The sequence below is a fragment of the Babylonia areolata genome, chromosome 8 (genome assembly GCF_041734735.1).
Source record: "Babylonia areolata isolate BAREFJ2019XMU chromosome 8, ASM4173473v1, whole genome shotgun sequence".
In the NCBI taxonomy this organism is placed as follows: domain Eukaryota; kingdom Metazoa; phylum Mollusca; class Gastropoda; order Neogastropoda; family Buccinidae; genus Babylonia; species Babylonia areolata.
Genome location: NC_134883.1, coordinates 33,517,704 through 33,541,263, shown reverse-complemented (window position 1 = coordinate 33,541,263; position 23,560 = coordinate 33,517,704). Strand labels below are relative to the sequence as shown.

General features: G+C 40.0%; 1 protein-coding gene across 1 annotated transcript in view; it reads left to right on the top strand.

The window, feature by feature from the left end:
• Nucleotides 1-21,937, top strand: part of LOC143285277 (neuroglian-like) — an 88,070-nt gene extending 66,133 nt beyond the window's left edge. The window contains exons 12-16 of the mRNA XM_076592535.1: nucleotides 1-154; nucleotides 1,567-1,700; nucleotides 2,628-2,681; nucleotides 4,766-4,847; nucleotides 21,624-21,937. The exon at nucleotides 1-154 is cut by the window's left edge and continues 4 nt beyond it. Of these exons, the coding sequence (XP_076448650.1) occupies nucleotides 1-154; nucleotides 1,567-1,700; nucleotides 2,628-2,681; nucleotides 4,766-4,847; nucleotides 21,624-21,937 (738 nt within the window). The remainder of the gene's footprint in view (nucleotides 155-1,566; nucleotides 1,701-2,627; nucleotides 2,682-4,765; nucleotides 4,848-21,623) is intronic.
• Nucleotides 21,938-23,560: the final 1,623 nt, after the last annotated feature.

The following is a 23,560-nucleotide window of genomic DNA, read 5'->3' as shown; positions in this document are numbered from 1 at the left end:
GGGTGGTGGACGACGGACTACATCTGGAACAAGTCGTGGGTGCTGCTGGACCGCTTTGACCCCATCTCGGACTACGAGGTACGGCTGCTGGCCAGGAACCGCCTGGGAGACATGTCCACCAGCAGCATCCTCAAGTTCAGCAACCAGCGACAGGGTGAGGATGTCTGTGTGTCTGTCTGTCTGCCTGTCTGTCTCATCTTCAAGTTCAGCCATCAGCGACAGGGTAAGGGGGAATGAAAAACAACACAAGTCTGTTCATGTCTTAAAAAAAAAAGTATATGTCTGTGTGTCTCTGTCTCAGTCTGTCTGTCTGTCTGTCTCTCTGTCTCTCTCCCTGTCTGTGTCTCTCTCTCCCTCTCTCTCCCTCTTCTGTCTCTCTCTCTCTCCCTCTCTGTCTCTCCCTCTCGCTGTTCCCCGCTCTCTCTGGGAGACATGTTCACCAGCAGCATCTTCAAGTTCAGCAAACAGCGACAATGTGAGGAGGAATGAAAAACAACATAATAGTCTGTTCATGTCTTACGAAACGTGTCTCTCTGACTGCCTGTATGTCTGGTCTGTCTGTCTGTCTCTCTCTGGGAGACATGTCCACCAGCAGCATCCTCAAGTTCAGTCATCAGCGACAGGGTAAGGGGGAATGAAAAACATCATAGTCTGTTCATGTCTGAAAAAAACCCAACCCGTATCTGTCTGTGTGTCTCTGTCTCAGTCTGTCTGTCTCTCTTTCTCCCTGTCTGTCTCTCTCCCTCTCGCTGTTCCCCGCTCTCTCTGGGAGACATGTTCACCAGCAGCATCCTCAAGTTCAGCAAACAGCGACAAGATGAGAAGGATTGAAAAACAACATAATAATCTGTTCATGTCTTACGAAACGTGTCTCTCTGACTGCCTGTATGTCTGGTCTGTCTGTCTTCTCCTCTCTCTCTCTCTCTCTCTCTCTCTCTCTCTCTCTCTCTCTCTCTCTCTCTCTCTCTCTCTCTCTGGGAGACATGTCCACCACCAGCATCCTCAAGTTCAGCAATCAGCGACAGGGTGAGTAGGAATGAAAAACATCATAGTCTGTTCATGTCTTTAAAAAAACAACAACGTGTCTCTCTGTCTGTCTGTCTGTCTGTCTCTCTCTCTCTCTCTCTGGGAGACATGTCCACCAGCAGCATCCTCAAGTTCAGCAACCAGCGACAGGGTGAGGAGGAATGAAAAACATCATAGTCTTTTCATGTCTTAAAAACAACAACAACCGTGTCTCTCTCTGTCTGTCTGTCTGTCTGTCTGTCTGTCTCTCTCTCTCTCTCTCTGGGAGACATGTCCACGAGCAGCATCTTCAAGTTCAGCAACCAGCGACAGGGTGACGAGGAATGAAAAACAACATAATAGTCTGCTCGTGCCTTTAAAACGTGTCTCTATGTCTGTTTGACTGTCTGTCTGTCTCTCTCCCTCTCTCTGTCTGTATCTGTGTGTGTGTGTGTGTGTGTCACACACGCACGCACGCACGCACGCACGCACATACACTCACACGTTGGTGCAGCACTTATTTTCATCCGTTTGTTGTTGTTGTTTTTTGCCCTCCACCAGGTGGCAGTTACTACTTCCGTCTGGACGGTCACCATGACAACCGCATCAACGGAGCCATCAACTGGAAGGCCCACTGGTGGTGGCTGGGCCCTTACGTCATCTTCCACTTCTTCTTGACTCTGGTGGTTCGTGACGTCAGCCACTGACATCAGTCCATCCACACGATGCGCGTGTTTGTGTGGTTGTGTGTGTGTTGGTTACGTCAGTTGAAGCTGAGCGCACGCGCGCGCGAGAGAGAGAGATAGAGAGAGAAAAAGGAGAAGTGTACCGTTTATGCATCACTCTGAAACTCTGTTCGTTTGTTTCTTCCAACAACTGGCAATGCATTCTCTCACTTGTGATTCTTCGGTTTTTATCGATATACACTTCATCTTTTCCTTTACTCATACGTAGTCTTCACACAGTGTTTTTTTGTTGTTTTATTCCACTGCGTGTGTGAGAAGGGTTTTTTTTGTTTTTTTTTTTTTTTTTTTTTTGGGGGGGGGGGGGGGGGAACACAATGTATTCTACAATTCATTTTCCTTGTTTTGTTGTTGTGAAACGTAGGTCGTTAAGCACAAGATTGTTTGTTTTGAGATTTATGCTTACACTTATACAGGAATTCCTACTGATGATATACTTCAGCGATCCCTTTTCTTTCAAGAATGGTTCCAGCACGCGCGCGCGTCTTGACGTCATAGTTTTTTTGTTTTGTTTTTTCCCCCCCGATTCTATGGCATGACATGAATAGACAAGTTGGGGTCGTGTGCGCTGCTGGTCTTACACATCTTTGAACTGCTCACAGGAAAACTACTTCTCCATTCCCATTGTGTTACCTCGAATGCAGTTTCTTCTCTGTGGAAATGTTGATACTGCGATGACTGTACTCACGTGGGTGTACTACACGCGGTACTTGAATACCGGAATGTACCAGAATCTGTGATGATGAAGTGGGTTCGTGGACTGACACGCCCTGTTTCTCCTAGTGTTGCTGTGTGTTCTGCAAAAAAAAAAAAAGCGGACCGGGATGATTATGTTCGGATTCTGTTTAGACGCCAACACGTTGGGATTCCTTTCTTCAGACCATGCGCTTCAGAGGTGGTGCCTGCCCTGTTCTCCAAGGAGAGCGACAGAAGGTGTGACCAGTTGTAACTTCATTGAGCACCAAGCACGCGTACACACACACACACACACACACACACACACACACACACACACACACACACACACACACACACACACACACACACCAAGCTCTATGGCAGCCGGCAGGACCTGGGGAAGACTGCTGTTATTTTTCACCGGATGTGAACTGACTATTATTTTTACAGCGATCGCAGACACGAAAGACGTTCCATCAGACGGTCCTGCAGTCGCTGTGAACAAAAGTCTTTGTGGATTCTTCCAGCGGGCTGTTCTTCAAAACCTACATAGTCATGAATCATAGAAACGTAACGTTTCCTTTTTAACCCCTTGCATTACATTATTCCTAACTTATTGGAAGGCTGTAGTTACAGAACTCACGATGAAAAAGGAAAGCAGAATTCGTCACTTCAGCTAAACGGTGACATTACACACAGTTACAAGATTCTTTGTTATCTAACCGGACATAGAAGAATGGTATTTTTAGTCAAACGTTTGAAGAGGTTTGTAAAATTATACAGACTGTTGAAAACATCTTCATGCCTTTACAAGCAACCCATAACATATGAACACAATCCTTATCTTCATGCCTTTACAAGCAGCCCATAACATATGAACACAATCATATCATAGTTTGGGAAATAATCATACAAAATTTACGACCTCAACAACGGTTAAAAAAAAAAGAAAAAGAAAATCAAAATGAAATGAAATAAAAACATGCCAACATTTCGGCCGAACATTTTAAGAAACGTCGGAAAGAGCAGAAGAAAACTGCAAGTGAATGCGCCAAGTGAATTTGAAAATCCTGAAAATGTTGCGTTAAATCCCTGCCAGTAGTTCTGAATATTGCAGCGGGATCGTGCATGAGGCTACGTTACTGCGGATTCAGCCTCAGTTGTTGGGACACCCTCCGGACAGCCTTCTAACAAAAGAGTGAATCCTTTCCCACTCACACCAGAACCTCGGGCTTTGAGGTGGAAGATACGATTGTGGGTTTGGAACCTTCAACACAGAGAAGATAATAAAAATAATGATAATAATAATAATGTATTTGTGCAAAAGAAACAAAATGACGATGTTCAGAAGAGGTTTGTGAACAAACTGCTGTGACAAACACGTGTTCATTTTTTTTTTTTTTTTTTTTTTTTTTCTACACAAAACCGACTTCTGAGAATTTTGGAAAAAACAAAACAAAAACGTATGTGCAGAAATGTGTTTTCTATACGATCCTGTGCTAAGTCTGGATTGAGTCTCTTCCGTGTCACGTGATAGCCGCATTGTCACGTGAACCAATCATGTGACGACAACCTGATCTGTTCTGAAGACTGTCGCTCTTCAGGCGTGTGTTAGCTGCATTCAAAGCGTTTATGTTGTGATTTGTTTTTGTTGACTTTTTTCCTTACATACATGCATACATACATTATACGTGCGTGTAGTCTCGTGAGAAGACCTTTTTTCCGTTCGTTGAGATTGGTTAGTAGCTGCTGAGATATTTTTTGAATCAATTGTTAGTCTTTTTCACACTGCTGCAAGTCATAGTGATTCTTGTTGGTTAACCACCTTAGCGGTTTGTTTTGCAGAGACTTCTCTCCTCATGATCACGATTGGTGATTTATATGTCTGTCAATCAAAGAAAGAAGAACAGTTCGTTGATGCGTGTTTCTTGATTTTCCTCTTGCACGACTATGAAATTGGCACAACATGATTGATTCTAATAAAAATGGGGTCACCTTGTCAACACATATGGTTGTGACAGATTTCTGTGGGGGTTATTTTCCACTTGGAGGAGATACACATAAAAAGCGTTGATTCTCCGATGTCTGATTATTTTAATTCGTCGGAGATAGGGTTTTCAGGTCTAGATTGTTGGGGTTTTTTCGGCCGTAGTCTTGTGTGCTGGCGTGTGTTCGATTCCGCCAATAACACCTGGACCTTTGGTAACAGAGAACTGCAAGAATCGTATGTTTAATTCAATGAACGAGGTGAAAGAATTTAAGTTCCGCACGTGTGCACATTTCGAGAGAGGGGCGGGAACTGTGAAACTCCGAAGATCAAAGTTGACATCTCTTGACAGCACGAGATGACTTCTGTGTCAGCGGTGGCTTACTGTTCAAGACTCCGTTTGGAACTAGAGCCACTGCCAGCCAAAACCCATCGTGAATGGTCAGTGAAGTGTATCAGAATAAAGTGGACCATGCCATCCGTTGAAAACCACACTTTTAAGTCTCACAAAATAGTTCTGCAATGGCACGACAAATTTGGAAGGAAAATCTGATAGTGCTCTTCTAAAAGTTGTGTATATGAACTGTTGTGTTCGAACAATGGAATGGTGCCAATTTAAAAAATAAAAAAAAAGATTAAAAAAAATTTAAAAGAGGAAAAAACAGACGAGATTATTTGAACAAATACCAAGACGACTTCTCATTCTTGTGACATTTCTGATTCTTATGACGATGTCTTACAAAAGTTGTGCAACTGTGTTAATGATTTGATTTGTACATGTTTATGCATAATACGTGTAGAAGTTGGGACTTCATGATGGAAGCTCTGGCTTTCATCCCAGTCGCAAATCTTTCGCTTTCATTCCAGCTGTATAATGACTTCGTGTGGTTCTTTATTTTTGTGCTTTATGCTGTGTGTATGTGTGTATGTACATTACAAGTGACGTTAGAGAATGAATCCTTTTGAATCTTTCGAAACAGTTAGCATATTCGGTGCGAGCAGCACGCATGGCGTAAATACTGCTGCATCTAGAAAGAAATCTCCATATTGAAGAGAACTTGTGTTGGAACTGAAAAAAAAAACTTTTTTTGTTTTTTTTTTTTATGTGGTACACCCACATGAGCAACTTCTTGTTTTTAAACCTTTAACACTGACGATGTTTCAGTTTCTTTTTACAGATTACAATATGAAAGATGTAATCTTAAACTATTACATACAACAGTATGGTAATAACTTGAAATAGATGGTTGCATACTTTATCTAATATGTGTATCTACTTTATATGGCACAGATTAAAATATCTTTTTAAAGGCTCCAAAACTGACGAATACAACTTGTAACGACAAATGTGGTTGTGAGTAGAGATTAGAAGAAAATAATCGGGAAATTACATCGAACCTCAAGGTTGTGTCTGCGACAGTCTTTTAATTCCGCTTGTCTATTTTTGGAATCTCACTTTGTGGAATTTGGTTGTGACTTGGAATACCTGCGGTTTTTAACTTTTTCCCATTTTGGAGCTTGAATTTGCTTTTATGGTGAATCACGTATTTTTATTCTGTATGGGGGGTGTGGTTGCCCCTGAGAGTTATATATTTTAGACCAGTAACAAAAAAAATGGTTCATTCCATTTAAAATGGGTTGTGGTTTTCCAGAAACGAATTTCCATTAGTGTTGATGAAAAGCACAGTGTTGATTAACTGTGTTATGTAGACACTTCAGCTCAAAGGTAAGCACAGGAAGGAAAGAGTGCTGAAGACTTGACGAGGAGGGCAAACGTCGTGAATTTTTGACCAGTGTTAACCATTTGCTTCATTTCAGCTTCATGGTGTTATTTATTTTAGCAAGTGAAAGCAAAAGGAAACACTGGAGTAAAAGTGCGTGTCGTGAACAAAAAAAAAAAAATGTTCATTTTTTCTAGCAATAATTGAATTTATACTTCAGTCTAATATCATCATCTTTGATTTATAGACTATAAACGAATAAACGAACGATTGAATTTATAAGTATCTGATACTCGTACTCTTGAAATGGCAACAAAGTTGAAGGATCTTAAAAAAAAAATAAATAAATAAAAAAAAACGTATGATAAGAACAATCCAATAAAACTGTAGGTGGTATATACGCACTTACACACACGCACACACACACACACACACACACACACACACACACACATGCATACTTGTACACACACGCACGCGTGCGTATTCACAAACATTCATGGATGAGGGCGAAGTGTGGACGGGTTGGTGCAAACAGAAGGGAAACAACAAATCGTTCGCAAACATGAAAATAAATGAACCTTTTTTTCATTTCTATTAAACTTTTTTCCCGCATTTGGTCAAAACATCACGTCGTTTGCTCTGTCGTTAAACTGCATCATTCTTATTTTCCTGTGCTTGCATTTTGTTAAGCTTTTCGGTAGCTTAGGATTTTGCATTATTAGTTAGGTGGCTATGTACATAATGGTAACAGATAGAGTAATTGTGAGGGGGGGGGGTAAAGTGTGCACGCGTATGTGTGTGAGCGTGTGTGTGTGTGTGTGTATGCGTGCGAGCGTGCATGTATATGTACGTGCTTGCTGGGGTGGTTGTGTGTGTGTGTGTGTGTGTGTGTGTGTGTGTGTGCCGTGATATGCACGTACAGTTTATATGACCTAGTTCTGCATGTCGTTTACACAAATGTGACACTTGCGTGTCAAGCTACCTGACTTGTGCCAACTACCAATTTTCTTCTTCTTCTTCTTCTTCTTCATCTTCTTCGTCTTCATCTATTATCAGTATCTTTTGCTCACGGCTGGTTGTCTCTTTTGAAGATGTATATTTGAGTGTGGGTGTTCGTGTTATTCGATTAATTATCCGTCTTTCATCATCGTATTTTGATTTCGTTTTTATTGTGAATGTGTTTTGCTTGCTCGTCAAGCTGGTTTCGTATAATCAGGTTGTTGCTTAAACTGAAGATTATAATTTGCTCCTTATGAGCATTTATACTTCTTCTTCCTCACCCTTGACTCCTTGAAAAGTCATCGGGGCGCTGTAATGACAAACTGCACAATGCATTGCACCAGCCCTGTTTGTTGTATGACAAAACCCGAGTCAAAAATAAAAAAAAATAAAATAAAATAAAACTCTGTCAATAAGAGTTTCCTCCTCCCCCCCCCCCCCCCCCCCCCCCCCCCCCTTTTTTTTTTCTCTCTCTCTTTTTTTTTCTTTTTTATACAATGGACGAAAATGGCAGTGTTTTTTGTGGGTTTTTTAATTGTTTTTTTGTTATTGTTGTTGAAAATACGACTGCCTAAAATTTACTCAATCGAAACTCTCATTGAAACTCAAAAATTGACATCAGTCGAACTCTCATTGAAACTCAAAATTGGACTTCAATCTGGACATTACTTCACATTTTGAAAAGTATCAGTATTTACAAAGGAGTTGGATTTTGCTTGTGTGTGTGTGTGTGTGTGTGTGTGTGTGTTTTATCTCCTTGAAACGACTGTAAAGTGGAATGACTCAGAACGTACGAAGTCTCACATCAAAATAAGTACCCTAACTAGCCGGCTGGTCTGTAATAATTTTTTATATAAAAAAAGGTAATTTTGTTCAAGATGCTGTTTTTTGCTTTTGTTTTCAGATGACGATGAAATATAGGCCTCATTTGCTGCATGCATTTAGCGCCTGTAAAAGAACCCACGGCAACAAGACAGTTGTCCCTTGCAAAATTCTGCAGAATCGTAAACCATCCACTTTGATAGGAAAACATAATTCTATACGTGCAGGACTGGAAAAAATGAAGAAAAAACCCCACCAAAAACAGAGAAATCAGTTGTGACAAAAAAGAGTAATACAAATATTCAACTGCGGCCCACGAGCTTCATAAAACGGTGTGGCTAAAATCTGACGAAACGTTGTCATGAATCAGACTGAGGCAGGCCTAACACATTTAACACGATTATTGTCTCCAGTTTAAGCAGAAACCTGATTTATGTGGCTATGATTTATAATGTTCTTTCCGTGTGATAGTTTATTTTTTATGTATATAGTTCAGATTTAGGTTGTGTGTGTGTTTTTATATAAGAGACTTGAACTTAAATGCAGTTCTTTGCATGAGAAGTTATGCGCATATTGCGCCTGCATCAGTAGTTTTTGGGGTTGTTTTTCTGTTGTTGTTGTTGTTGTCTTTTTTTTCTTAAGAATTCTTGTTTGTAGCTGATGTGTAAAGGAGATGATATTCTGTAATGGTAACCTCCCTTCCCAACATCCCTCCCAAGCTCCCATATAGACGTCTTCCTTCCTCCCCCCCCCCTCCTTCCTTGAACGCCCACCCACCCACTCTTTGACCAGCCTCTCCAAACCTCCCAGTTCTCCCCCTTCACTGAAAGTCCGTAGGCCTATACTGCCGTCACTGTATGTACTGTGGTGTTTCTCTCTGTCTCTCTGACTCTCTCTCTCTTGAACACAAGACACTCCAGGCATTGCCGGATATCCTCACCACACCAAACTGCTCTACACAACACCACACTACGAAATACTACACTATATCACGCAGCACTAAACTAACACTACACTACACTACACAACACGGCTGTAAGCTACACAAAATACCACAGTGCAAAAAAACAGTGATTTTTTTTTTTTTTTTTTTTTTTTTTGAGGGGGCGTGGGGGTGGTTGGGTTTTTTTTTTAGGGAAGGGGGGGGGGATTGTTTTTTTACTCGCCTTTTTTTGATTCATTGATTTTTTTTTTTTTAATTTAAAAAAAGTCAGGAACGAGGGGGAAGAGTGGGGATTGTTCATTGTTTGCTGTTATTCCGATTCCAGCCAGTATGTTGCTTGTACTGTTACAAACAGAAAGAACAGTAAAGAAAAAAAAAAGAGAGACATAAAGAAAGATGAGAATGAGTTGGGTTGTTTTTTGTTGTTGTTTTTTTCATTCAGTGTGGTGTGTTTTCGTCACAAACATGATATAAGAAGAGGTGGAAAAAAAAAAAATATATATATATATAGATATAAGAAAGAAAGAAAAGTCTTTGTGAAACCAGAACGGAATCAGATTCAGAATGACTTTATCATCTTTGTTGATAAATTATGTGTGGTGAAGTCTAAGATGCGGCGCGGCGCGTTTGTGTGAGTAAAAACCTAACAGAAATATATCATGTACATTAACCAGTTCACTTCGATTTCTTCCTAAAACAAATCTTCTAAAATTATACAAGTGCCAGATCTGAACCTAAAATAACCAAGTTTTTGGAGTTGTCGGCACAAACGAATCGACGATACAGGGGAATTAACTTGACAAGCACCAGTTGCTCGAGAAATAGCATGGATTAACTCCCTTGCCGTTGTGTGTGTGAGCTGGACTTCTTGATGACGGGAAGAGGGACGGGTAGAGCGATGAGAGGAGTCTGTATCACGTCATTTTCCTCTTGGTTTATTTCATTATTATTATTATTATTGTTTATTTCATTATTATTATTATTATTATTATTATTATTATTATTATATTCTTCTTCTTCTTCTTCTTCTTCTTCTTCTTATTATTATTATTATTATTATTATTATTATTATGTTTTTATTGCATACTTTCTATTCACAAAACAAAGCAAATCACACCTTTTAATCCGGCGCATTTCGAGCAAACTCGAGAAACATTAAGATACTCTTACTTCCACACACACACGCACGACACACACACACACACACACACACACACACACAGTCACCGAATCTAGTCAATCGAAACACGGTACTTACTGCATACTGTCTCTGCTTTCGTCAATGTCCCAAATTGACCCCACTGCACTCTCCTATTTGTTGCACACACACACACACCCCACCCCCCGCCCCCATCCCCTCTCCCTCTCCCTCCCTGCCCATAACCGCCCCACCCTCAAATTCGGTTTCCTCGTTAACTTCTTTGTCATGGTCCAGTATACGAAATCATGCTCATCTGGAAAGTTAATCAACTAGGCGCAGCGGAGCGATAAAAATAATAGCAAGACAAGGTGTCTTCTTCTTCTTCTCAGTGTTACTGTTGTTATTCTTATTCTTCTTCTTCTCACTACTACTATTACTACTACTACTACTGTTGCTGCTGCTGCTGCTGCTGCTACTACTACTACTACTACCACCACCACTGCTATCCTTCTTCTTCTTCTTATTATTATTATTATTATTATTACTACTACTACTACTACTACTACTACTACTACTACTACTACTAGCATCATCATCATTGATGTAAGTATTATCATCATTATTATTATCATTACTATTTCTATCATTATTATTATTATCACTAATTCAGATTGTCGATTCCTTTTGATGAGTTGATTAACTCCACACACACACACACGCACACACACACACACACACACACACACACACACACACACACACACACACACACACACACACACACACACTACCACTCCGCCCCCACTGTCCCCACCTCTCCTCTACCTTCGGTACCCCTTCTCCGCCCCTTCATTCTGTGTTTGAATGATGTATATTGCGTCACGTGTTGTTGTTTGATCTCACGGTTATAGTCATACACTCGTTAAAACGCTTCCTTGTTGATGTTCTCTCTCTCTCTCTCTCTCTCTCTCTCTCTCTCTCTCTCTCTCTCTCTCTCTCTCTCTGTCTCTCTCTCTCTCTGTCTCTCTCTCTCTCTCTCTCTCTCTCTCTCTATATATATATATATATATATACATATATATATATGCGTGTAGTTGGTCATTGATTTAACGTCTGTTCACAAAAGTGATTTTAGACGAATATATATATATATATATATCCTTGTTAATGTACCTTTTATTTCTTTATTTCATTTTTTTCTGTCTCTCAGATTGCAGGTTTATTCCATGTGCCGTAATTGAATGCACTTCTTTCATTCCTCTTATTTCTGAATCTTTCCATGCTATGATTCATAGCTGAACTGCTTACTGCTACTACCATGTCTGTTCAAAAAGTGAAATGCATAATATTGTACATACTCAATACGTGTTGGTTTCGTCTTTTTAGTGTAAAATGATTATGCAGTTTTGTTGGGGGGGGGTTGCAGGTGGTTATGATATTATGATTATTGTTGGTTGTCTCTGCGAGTTTCTTGATTGATTACTGTGCATGGTTCTCTATTGTCATTCTCTGAAAATCTAGAATAATTTAGTTCTATGTGTATATTTTCTTTTTTTTCTTTCTTTTCTTCCTTTCCTTTCTTCCTTTCTTTCTTTCTTTCACTGTTTGTTTGTTTGTCTGTCTGTCTGTCTTCTCTCTCTCTCTCGTTTTAATCTTTTCTTTGATTTTTCATCTTTAACAGTGCGTTCTCCGATTCCTTTCTGCATTTGTTCTCTCCTTCATTCATTCATTCATTCTTTCTCTTTCTTTCTTTCCTTCATTCGTTCATCCATTCATTCATACCATTTGTTCTATCTGCTTAGTTTGTTAACAGTTTTGTCAGCTTTGTGTTGCTATTTGTGCCCCTTCCCCCCGATTTACTTGTTTATCTCTTCTTCTTCTTCTCATTCTTCGTCTTCTTCTGCTGCTGTTCGTTTCCATTAGAATTTAACTTGCGTAATATTGCTGCAATTGTTTTGTTGCATCATGACTGCTGTGAAGATACACAGACTTCACAAGAAGTAAGGTGTTGGGGTGGGTTTAGTTATTTGTCTCAGTGGCGCTAAGTTCCTAAGTCTCTGGGATAAGCAGAGAGTTTGGAACATTCTTTTTTTGTTGTTGTTTATTCAGGATACATGATACTCTGTTACATTTACATTGCATCTGTCTGTCGTGTTTCTTTTCTGGACTCGGTGTTTTCTGTCTGGACTCAGTTTTCGTGGTATGTGATGTTATTTCAGGGTTGTAATTGACCCGAGTGTAGTTTTTGTAAATGTGTGTTAGTAGTGTCATTTGTATAATAATCATGTGCATTGAATTTCAGTTCAAAGCCAATGTGATGACTACAGCACGCATTGTTAGCATTGTAAATGTACACAATCATCGTTTGAGGTTTACTCCCTCATTTCAACTAACCAATACACGAAATCAACATGAGCGTGCCAGCGTTGGCAACCACAGCATGTCGATGATGCCGGTACATGCAGGAACGCCCTTCACAACTGGTCTCTGAAACGGCACAAACTCACCCTTGACTTAATATCTGCACTTGCATTACGAACGTGGAATTTTATGTACATGCTGCAGCAGCAGCAACAACAACAACAAGGCACACACAAATTAACAAGAAATAACGAATAAGCGAACAAATAAGCCTGAAGATTAATAGGGGAGAAAAATGATCAGATTTGGCTACGAATGAAAATATATTTGTAAGCTGACCTTTATAAACCTTTTTTTTTTTTTAATTCCCAGGGGTTAGTATGGAAATACTGGATGATGGTAATAGACATAAATCGTTTCACTTAAATCCAGTTTTTGAAGCTTGTAGTGCTCGAAGGTCGCTCTGCATCAGATATAATTTGGATGGATCAACGTCGAAACACCACTTAAACCTTTTTTTTTTTTTTTTTTTTTTTTATTCATTTCCTCAAGGCCTGATAAAGCTGGGTTACGCTGCTGGCCAGACATATGCTTAGAAGATGTGGCGTAGCATAATTATATGGATTTGTCCAAATGCAGTGAACATCCTTGAGAAACTGAACTATACTGAACTAAAAGTGAAAGTCGATATACTGCATATTTATCTTGGCTGCAATTTATACTGTCCTGTTGTGTACTTTTTTTAAGATGCTTTCTGAAAATAGCAAACCCTGGGGTGTCAGTTTACATTTTGCATTTGTACAGGAAATATATGCACAGAGTATGATAAATCATTCAGGAGACATTGTAGTTCCTTCTGGAAATTTTGAACCCCGCTGCAAGACCAGGACAGGTGTTCGACTGTTTCTCTCTGGTAATTTTGCAGAATGAGTATTTACCATTGTCAGTTATTGTGCATCTTCTGTGACGTAATGGTTGTTCCAACGATTCTATGGATAAGTCTCATTTGAAACCACCTGAGTTAGGAACATTCTGAACGCGAAGAACATCTTAGCACTCCACAGATCGCGTGTGTAGTCTGACCTTCGAACATAGAGTATCAGTGCGTTCCTTTGAAGTGCAGAGTATCTGAAGCACGCAAACCACCATCACAGCTCCTGCTGCTACTGTAAGTACAGCTACTGTTTCATCGCTGTTTCTGCTTCGGCCGTGTATGTTGTTTATAACTAGGTGCAACTTCAGTAGTCATTACGACGACGAAGATGATGATAGTGACAATAAAGATATTTTCTTTGATGTTATAACAGTCATCATCATTGTCGTGATTTTGGTGATTTTTTTTTTTTTTTTTTTTTTCCAGAGTCCATCCCCATTGTGTATTATATCTTTGAACAGTTATCATCTCCGCCGTTTTTCAATTATTCTGGAATCATCATTATTATGTCTGCTTTGCAAACTTTTTATGGTGTTTTATTTTCACAGTTTTTATTTTTTTGTTTTATTTGTCAACAGATTATTTTTTCGATTTAAGTTGTACGAGGGTGATAGAAATTTAGATAGGGAGGGGGGATGGTGGGAGGCGGGGGGGGGGGGGGGGTGATGGGGGTAGTGTGTATGCGATAATATTTTAAATGATGTATTCGCGCACGCACGCTTTTGTGTGCGTGTATATGTGCGCGCGCAAGCGAGCGACGCGCACGCAATATTGTATAATTTTATTTAAATGGTGTTTTCTTCCTTTTGTTCTACCATGTTTCTCGTCGGCGATTTCATACTTTTATCCTTGATGCTGAATTGTGTCGACCACACAACCTGGCTTGTCACATACTCTTGCCACTGACCAAGAGATGGGGATGTACATAGTTGTTGTGGAATAGAATGGCAAGTCGTTTCGTGTTCTTGTTGATCATTATAACTTCTGTTTTTCGTATTTTTGTTGTGTTTGGTTGTTGCTCTGTTTTGTGTGCTTTTTTTTTTTTCCTCTCTCTCTTTCTTTCATAACGGAATGGTGCCATTAACATTTGTGCGTGCGTCTGGGTGTGTGTGTGTGTGTGTGTGTGTGTGTGTGTGTGTAATATATGAGTCTAAAGATTAGTAGATAGTAGTGTGGAGTCATTATGTTCCTGTGTCTGTGAATCTGTTTTCGTTTTTGTTTTTTTGTTTGATCATTTCTCCTCCGTCAGTCACGTTTCCCATTTCGATCCCATCCCATAATATGTGCGTATATATATATATATATATATATATATATATATATATATATATATATATATATATATATAATGTGTATGTTGGTCTTTCATTGTTTATTTGATCGCTGCTGTTCTCTCTCTCTCTCTCTCTCTCTCTCTGATTGATAAAATATGTTATTTCGTTACCAAATACGTATTCATTTATTTATATTCAAGTGAATGATTTTGTTAGTTAAATGGTTACTAACTTAAAAAAAAAAAAAAAAGAAGTTATAATTATTGAGAAGCACACGCATACACAAAAATGTATGATTTGACTAGAATTGTTACTGCGAACTGTTAGTATTTTATTTCCCTGATTTAATGATGCTTATCAACATAATATTGAATACTGCTACCATTCATATCTCTGCACTGCCAAGACTTGAAACAGATTGAAAGCAAAACGCTTCGAATTGAAAACCAAGGGACGTAACTTGTACCTTTTCCTTCCGCATTGTAGGAATGCGATTATTTCCCTTGTTTCATTTTTTTTTCCTCCCTCACCCTCTGCCCCTCTCTGTCTCTCTCCGTCTCTCTCTCCTCCCAACTCATTACTTTTTTCTACCCCCAGTTTCCCTATGATTTAGGATCATGAACTGTGTACATAGAGAGTATCATTCTGATTCTTTAGAAAAGTGTGTGTTTCATTTCACACATAATTGTCAGTTGCCGAATATATCGTCTGCATTTTTTTTCTTTCGTTATTATTATTATTATTATGATCACATCGTCATCATCATCATCACAAGTGTTGTTCTTGTAGCTGTTGGTTTTAATGTTTATCTATTATCTTAACTATTCATTTACGTGTTTATTCATTGTTTTTATTTATTTTAAAAAAAAATTATTAATATTTTTTTTTTACATTAATATACATAAAGAGGCTCGTTTGATTATGAATGGCTAGGTGTTTGTTTCTTCTTGTTGTTGTTGATTAAATCCAGCTTCCAGCACTGACATCACTAGAATTATCTCACTTCCCCCCCTCCACCCCCTCCCCACTGTCTCCTCACATCCACACCACCACTCACCATTCCTGATTCACCCCGCACCACCCTTTCCCCAACCCTCATCCCTTTTCTGTGTGCTTGCCGATTTCGTTTCATTTTAGTCTTATTTCTAGTCACTTGCTTGTATATTTTATGACGATAATGATCAGCATAATGACTTTTGTTATTGATAGTATTATTTGCTGTTGTTGTTATGAATTGTTTTTCTCTCTGGCCTCTCTCTTTTTTGCGAGGTTTCACACACACACACACACACACACACACACACACACACACAATTTCTCTCTGCTTCGATCTCTCACTCTCTCTCTCATTCCGAATATGTATCACCGTCTCTGTGTCAGTCTGCTCTGTCTATCTCTCTTTCTCTATCTCTGTCTTTCTGTCTCTGTCTCTCTCTCCCCCTCACCAATCAGACATTTTGAGCAACACTATGCTTCTATTTTTGATTGAAATTTAAACGTTGTGATGCTTGTTACACTAGTCTTATACTATGTTCCGCAATTTGTTTTTTGATGACAACAAATGCTCATTTGTTTTTTGCTGGTATGTATGCAAAGAAATCTGTCGCGTACCTCATGATGTATAGACAATGTGTTTTCGTTTTTTTTTGTTTTGTTTTTGTTGTTTTGGGGTTGGTTTGTTTGTTTTTATTCTCTATACGGTTTATTGGAATAGAACCATAATTGATCAGTGTAAGGCAACGGACATAATAAACAAATCGACTGAACACTTAGAAAATAATTATTTAAGTGTTGTTTATTCAACAAACAAATTAAGCTAGGGTTTGTTTGGGTTTTTTTTCTCTTTTTTCCTTTCTTTTTGTTTTTCTTTCAAATAAATAAAAAATTGCTTATGTGTGCATGAAAAAAAAAAGTTGAAAATTCTGTTTTGTTTGTGAAATTAATATTGAAAAAATCAGTGTGTTATGTTCATAATCGGCGCATAAAACAAGCATGCATGTAACAGAGTTTAATAGCTTGTGTACTTTTTTTCTTTCTATTCAGTGTGCATCTACACTTACCAGTATTATTACCTACACTTTTTTTTTCTCTTCACTATGGGGAATCATTTGTTGCCATATTCTTTGTTTAGTTATGTTTGATGTGAACTCAGCTGAACTCATCGCATTGTCTTATGGGTGCTCATTAATTGTTTTATGTATTGATTGACTGGTTTATTATTATTATTATCATTATTCTTTATGTAGATATATACTTAGTTATTCTTTTATAGAGAGATTATCAATAAAGGTTTCGTTTAAATTATTGACGTCCATTTGGAAGATGGATAGTATGGGGTAGTGTGTTGTGGTGTGTTTTGTTGTGGTGTGTGTGTGTGTGTGTGTGTGTGTGTGTGTGTGTGTGTGTAAGCGAGCGCGCGCGCGTCTGAGTGCATGTTTACTTGTAAAAAAAAAAAAAAAAAAGTGTTCGTGCTTGCATTTGTGCTTTTGTTCGCGAGAGAGAGAGTGTGAATAATTGGGGGTCGTGGAAGAGAGAGAGAGAGAGAGACAGACAGAGAAAACATATTTACTTCTATTTGCGTGTGCACATTTGTGCGTGTCTCTCTCTCACACACACACTTTCTCCCTCCCTCTCTCTCTCTCTCTCTCTCTCTCACACTCTCTCTCTCTCTTTCACACACACACACTCTCTCACTCACACACACACACACACACACACACACACACACACACACACACACACACACACACACACACACACACACACACACACACACACACACACACACACACACACACACACACACACAGCCACCACAAACACCAATCCAGTCGAGAGTAACTGTAGCCAGAAAAACAAAACAAAAAAAAAAAAAAAAAAAAAACACCACTACCGCCTTCCCCCTCCAGAAAAAAAGTTACCCCTTTCCATCACCTGGGTGACAGTTTGGTGTGTGTGTGGGTGGTGGTGGGGGGGGGGGTGAATAGGGGAAAAAAGTTACCCCTTGCCATCATCACCTGGGTGACAGTTTGGTGGGTGTGTAGGTGGTGGTGGTGGTGGAGGTGGTGGTAGGGGGTGAATAGGGGAGTGAGGGTAGGGGGCGAACAGCGTGTAAAGAGGTTAGGGGGTGGGAAGGATGCGGGGGTGGGGGCGGGCGGGGGGCAGGAGGGGGTGAGGGAGGCGAGCCCCTATCTTGGATAAACTAAGGCTTCATTCAATACCACCTACTCCCTGTTTCGATCAATACGGCACAGTCGGTCTGGCAAGGGGTAAATAAAAACGCTGCTTCCCCCGTCACATTTAATCCCCTTGGATATTTTCTTCTGTTTCTTTTTAGGTGTGGGTGTTGGTGGTTGGGTGAGGGGTTAGGGGGGGCTGGGGGAGGGGGTGGGGGGGGGGCGTAATTTGCTCCACTGGGGTTTCTTGTTGTGCCTGAAAATAACCACCACCCACCACCCACCGTCCAGCACTCATCACCCACACTGTCACCAATCAGAAGAAAGGCATCCCTCCCGTCTGGTTGTTCCGTTTCGCTGAATAATTGATGCAGTTTCCACAACCAACAAAAAAAGAGAGAGAAGGACAAGTGAAAACACATGGCATGAATTGAAATTATCAACAACAAAAAAAGAAGAGCAATATGCTTGTCAATTGTTCAACTTTTAAATAAGCGAGTTTTCTCATGGGAAACACAGTCACCCATTTGCAGTTTTTTTCCCCCATATATTCAGTTGTTTATTTTTTGTGCATTGTTTATTCTTCTTCTTCTTCATAATAATAAAAATAACAATGTGCATTTATATAGCATCCTTTCTCTAAAAGAGATAGGAGCGCTTTACATGCAAGAAAACGTTACAAATTACATGAATCATTCATGACCACTCTTTCTCAAAACCCCTCCCCCCCCCCCTCCCCTCCCTCCCACTCTCCTTCTATCACTCGTCATGCATCCAAAGTGAGCTGACCTGGATGGTGCTGGAGCCAACTAGTTGCATTGCTCGGACGGAAGAGCTTAGTATGCTTGTAACCCACTGCTAACTGTGTGTAGTATGGAACTGACCTATGGCGTAGTTCGATCAACGTAGGCATTTAGTCACGTGTAACTGTCAAAAAGTTAGAACCAAGCAATGCAACTGGCACCTGGTGAAGAAGGAAGCTGAGAGTGGCCAGAGATAGGTTTTCAAAAAGATGAGTTTTTGGTGGAGAGCGAAAGGTAGAGACAGAATTAGATGCACGGATATGATGAGGAAGGGTTTTATTTTCCAGATATGAGTAGCAGCAAAGAGGAAAGACCGTTCACCATAGGTTCTTGTACTGACATGAAGTTTCAGAAGGTAACAGTCAGAGGAAGAGCGGAGAGTTCTTGAGGGAGTGTAAGCGCTGATAAGGTCAGAAAAGTAGGTAGGTGCTGCGGAGTGAGAAGCAGAATAGCAGAGCAGAGACACGTAACTTTGTAGTTAATTCTCGCTTCAATGGGGAGCCAGTGTAGAGTACGGAGGTGGGGATAATAGTGATTCTTCTTTTTCAACATCATCTTCTGACTTCTTTTGTTCCTGCTGCTGCTGGTGTTGCCGCTACTACTGCTACCCCTGCTGCTCCACTGCTGCTTTTTCTACTGCTACTGTTATTGCAATAACTACTACTTTTGAAGCGACTTCTGCTACTGTTACTACTTTTGCTACAAATTCAGCTATTACTACCACTGCTACTTTTCTTTTAATCATCATCACATGTATGCAAAGCACATTGTAACAAATACACAAGCAACCAATGAGGGAAATATCGTCACAGACATGTGGTTAAAAATAAAATAAAAAGAGAGAGAGAGAAGCTTTTCGTTCTGCCAGGATATAATTACAAAGAATAATTCTCTCTAAATCAAACTAAGTAGACAGGCAGACACATAGACAGACAGACATACTTCTCAGAGGGTGCACAACAAAATAAAATGGGCAAACAAAACCAGGCTGACGGACAGACCCATAGACAGTGAGAGACACACATACTTCTCAGAGGGGTACAACAAAATATAACGTTCATGGTCAGGCGGTGAAAGAGGTTGGGGGGGCCACTAGCTTCGTGGCGCCGCCAAGGAGATGGAATCGAATCGAATGGAAAAGCAGACCCCCCTAAAGCCCCGAGTAAACACAAGACAAATTTGGGGATAAATGCAGACCAGTCGTCGCCCCTTGTGCTAGGGGGCGCGCTCATCGCTGCTGCTTCCGCGAAGCTTGATCGATCTTCTTCCGAAGTTTTTGTTTTGTTTTGTTATTCTTTCTTTCTTTTTTTTCTGTCTTTCTTTCTTTTCCTTCCATCCTTCATCCCCCGCCCCCTCCCCCCCATTTTTTTTTTCAACTGGCTGACTCGGTAAAGAAAGAAGCTTAAATGGGCAAAGCTCCCATGTTTGTCTTCTTCTTCTGGTGCTTTTTCTTCCTTCACTGTTGTGTGTTGTTGTTTTTGTTGTGTGTTGTTGTTTTTGTTGTTGTTGTTGATGTTTTTTGCTGTTTGTTGTTTCTTTTTTATTGTTTCGTTTTTCATGTTGTTTGAACTTGCTGACTAGCTGAGAGATGCAAGTCTGAATGAGAGAAGCGAATGTAATGTTTTGTTTGTTTTCTTTTTTTTTTTTTTTCCTTCTCCCATTCCTGGTTCTTCTTTTCTTGCGTTTCATGGTTTTTCTTCTTCTTCTTTACTTGGTTGTCATTCTTCTTCTTCTTCATTCTTCTTCTTTACTTCTTTGCTTGCTTTTCATTCTTTTTCTTCTTTACTTCTTTGCTTGCTTTTCATTCTTATTCTTATTCTTCTTCTTCTTCTTCGTCTTCCTCCTCCTCTTCTTTTTCTTCTTCTTCTCCTCCTCCTCCATCTTTTCTTGGAGTTTTTCAGTCTTCTTCTTTGCAGTTTTTTTTTTTTTTTTCATTTTTCTTCTTCTTCTTCTTCTCAGTCCGTTTAGTTCTTTTGAACTGGGAAGAGATCTGGATCTTGGGATGTGGTATCCTCAACCACTTTATCTTTCTGTTTGTACTCCTCCCTCCCTCTGCCACATCCCCCCATTCTCTCTCTCTCTCTCTCTCTCTCTCTCTCTCTCTCTCTCTCTCTCTCTGTGTAAATCTTCAACAGAAGACGAAATTCATTTTGTTCTTTTTTGCCCAGGATAGAGTGATATTAGAGAGCAGTTTATACCACACAAGTACAGTAAAGACCCATGTTTATTTAGACTGATCGTATTGTTGTCATCAACAAAGGAAAGTACTGTAAGGCACTTGGCTATTTATCTCTATAAAGAATTTAAAAGACAATGTTCATAGATACAACTTAATCTGAAAACGTTTTTGTTCTGTTCATGTACACCCCCAACTGAGGGGCCATCTCTCTATCTCTCTCTCTCTTTGCCCAGACTGTTTTTGTTTTTCTCTTCTTTCTCTTTGTCTGCCTTTCTATCTTTTCTAACTCAATATCACAGATACACTGGAAAGCAAACACAGACACATTCACGAACGAACACACACACATGCACACACACACACACGCACGCACACACCACGAGGATGCTTTATATATCCGCATGTTTGCGCATTGATTGTGTGTGTGATTTTTTTTTTATGATTTTTTTTTTTTATAACAAAATGCCTTCCTATCTTTTCTAACTCAATATTACAGATACACTGGAAAGCACACACACACACACACACACACACACACACACACACACCACGAGGATGCTTTATATCTCCGCATGTTTGCTCATTGATTGTGTGTGCGATTTTTTTTTTTTCATAAGAACAAAATGAACCGAACAAAGAAAGAATGAAAGTAGATGAAACAACAGATATTTGCACATCTCTCAACTCTTGCACATGCCAATCAAATCCCAGATGAGAGATTGGAAACTTCCACTCAGAACTAAAGGTTATGAGATCAAAACCCACAACAGTCGATGCAAACACGCAGTGTAATAAACCAGAACAAAACACAGTTTTTTACATCAAACTGATGTCACTGCTGTTTCTGACAACAGTCAGCCCACTACCGGTAGGTCATCAAAGTGCAGATGTGAAGCCTGTCGGACGTACCTCCCATGGTGATGATACCGTGCCCGAGAAACCCTCCAGTCCCCATGGCAGCGTCACCATATCTACGACGATCAGTGCTACCTCCACTCACCCAGCCACGTCCGCGACCACTGATGGTCAGCCGGACGACCACGGTACCAGGCCCGTGAACCATCTGTTGCAGTCCCACAACTCTGCGGACGATCCCCCCGCCGACCAGCTGCTACTCCATCCCCGTAAAGAACTCATTCGCCCCGCTAATGGATTAGACAGTCAGTGACCAGTCTACTGATTGTGGTAATCCTACTTCTACCAATGACCATAAGAATGAAAAACTAGTTTCTTCTAGCGAAACCAGTCTTAAACATTCCCCGTACTCTGTAAATGCGCACGCAACAGCATTGCTCATTGGTGACTCTACAATTAAAGATCTAGATCCAAAAAGAGTAGCACTGCGTTCATATAACATGTATAAAATTTGTATTCCGGGTTTGTCTACTTGATTTAGGGAGCTGGCTATCTTGCCAGCCATCTTACAATCGGATAAAAGCTGACACTTTTAACGATTATCGACATTCACATAGGATAAACCTTCCATTTACAACGATTATCTTATGTAAATCAAGTCTTGCATATTCAGGGGTTGGTTATGGAATCATATCCCAGAATTTAAAAACAATCAAATTTCAAAAAAATTCAAATCTAACTTACATACTTGATGAATCTTTCAAATTTGACACCTCTGTATCCTAAAATGTACTGATTATGTTTCAATATTCATATTTCACACACACACACACACACACACACACAATATGATAATTGCCATGAATTCACTTCCCATGTTCCAACTATCGGTATCTGTCACTCTGTCTCTCCTTCTCCCTGTTATCATCATCATCATCTTTTTTTTCTTCTTTCCCTGTCTAATAATCATTTCATTTTTATAATGATTTGATCTTTCCATTGATAATGTGTCGTTGCGTCGTACTTAGGTAGCGTACATGTTTTATTTATGCGCGTTATTTTCATGTGTAATATTGTGTGTGTGTGTGTGTGTGTGTGTGTGTGTGTGTGTGCGTGCGCGTGTGTCTGTGTGCCTGTGTCTGTCTGTGTGAGTGTTTTGCCACTGCTGTCTTTTTTCCCCTTTTCTTTCCTTTTTGCCCTGGAGGGCTGGATGTAAAAAAGCAGCTGTGCTTACTCCACTACCCTCGTGAAATAAAAATCGTTTCGTTTCGTTTCAACTCAAACTCACATATTGTTGCAGGTTGGCTTATCATAAAGTCACACGTGAGTGCGTACGTAAGCGTGTGTGCAGCTGTCATGATGCGTATCCACACTCAAACACACAGTACACATCCGCACGCAATCGCACATTTCCTTTCAGACAGGGTTAGGACAAGTGCTAGGAAAATACAATATTTATTTTCTCCTCATCTTAAAAAAAAAATGGATCAAGATATTTTTGAAACAATACACCACAGTTGACACACACACACTCCATTCGTATGGAAATACCCTTTCATCCTTCCACTTCCACAATTGTTCGGGGGGGGAACTCACACCCTTCAGTTGTCTTTCTGAAATCACATCAGGTATAAAAATGTATAGTGCGCCTAACTCCATCACGTTTACATTGAGCCAAAGCCTTCCTGGTTGGCTCACAATGTTGCTGAATATAAATAAATGATGGCTTAATATTCATCGAGTACTGGCAGTCTCAAGCCTTTTCTTTTGACACACACTGCCACAGTGTGGACGTGGTCGCCAAGTCCTGACTACAAAATCCAAAACACCCCTTCCCGGTGTCGGAGTGGAAATCTGGGTAGGCGCCAGATCGCCTCACCCTCTTTTAACAAGGAGACGTGGCTAGGGCCCAGGGAAGCCTCAACCTTCTGCCCGC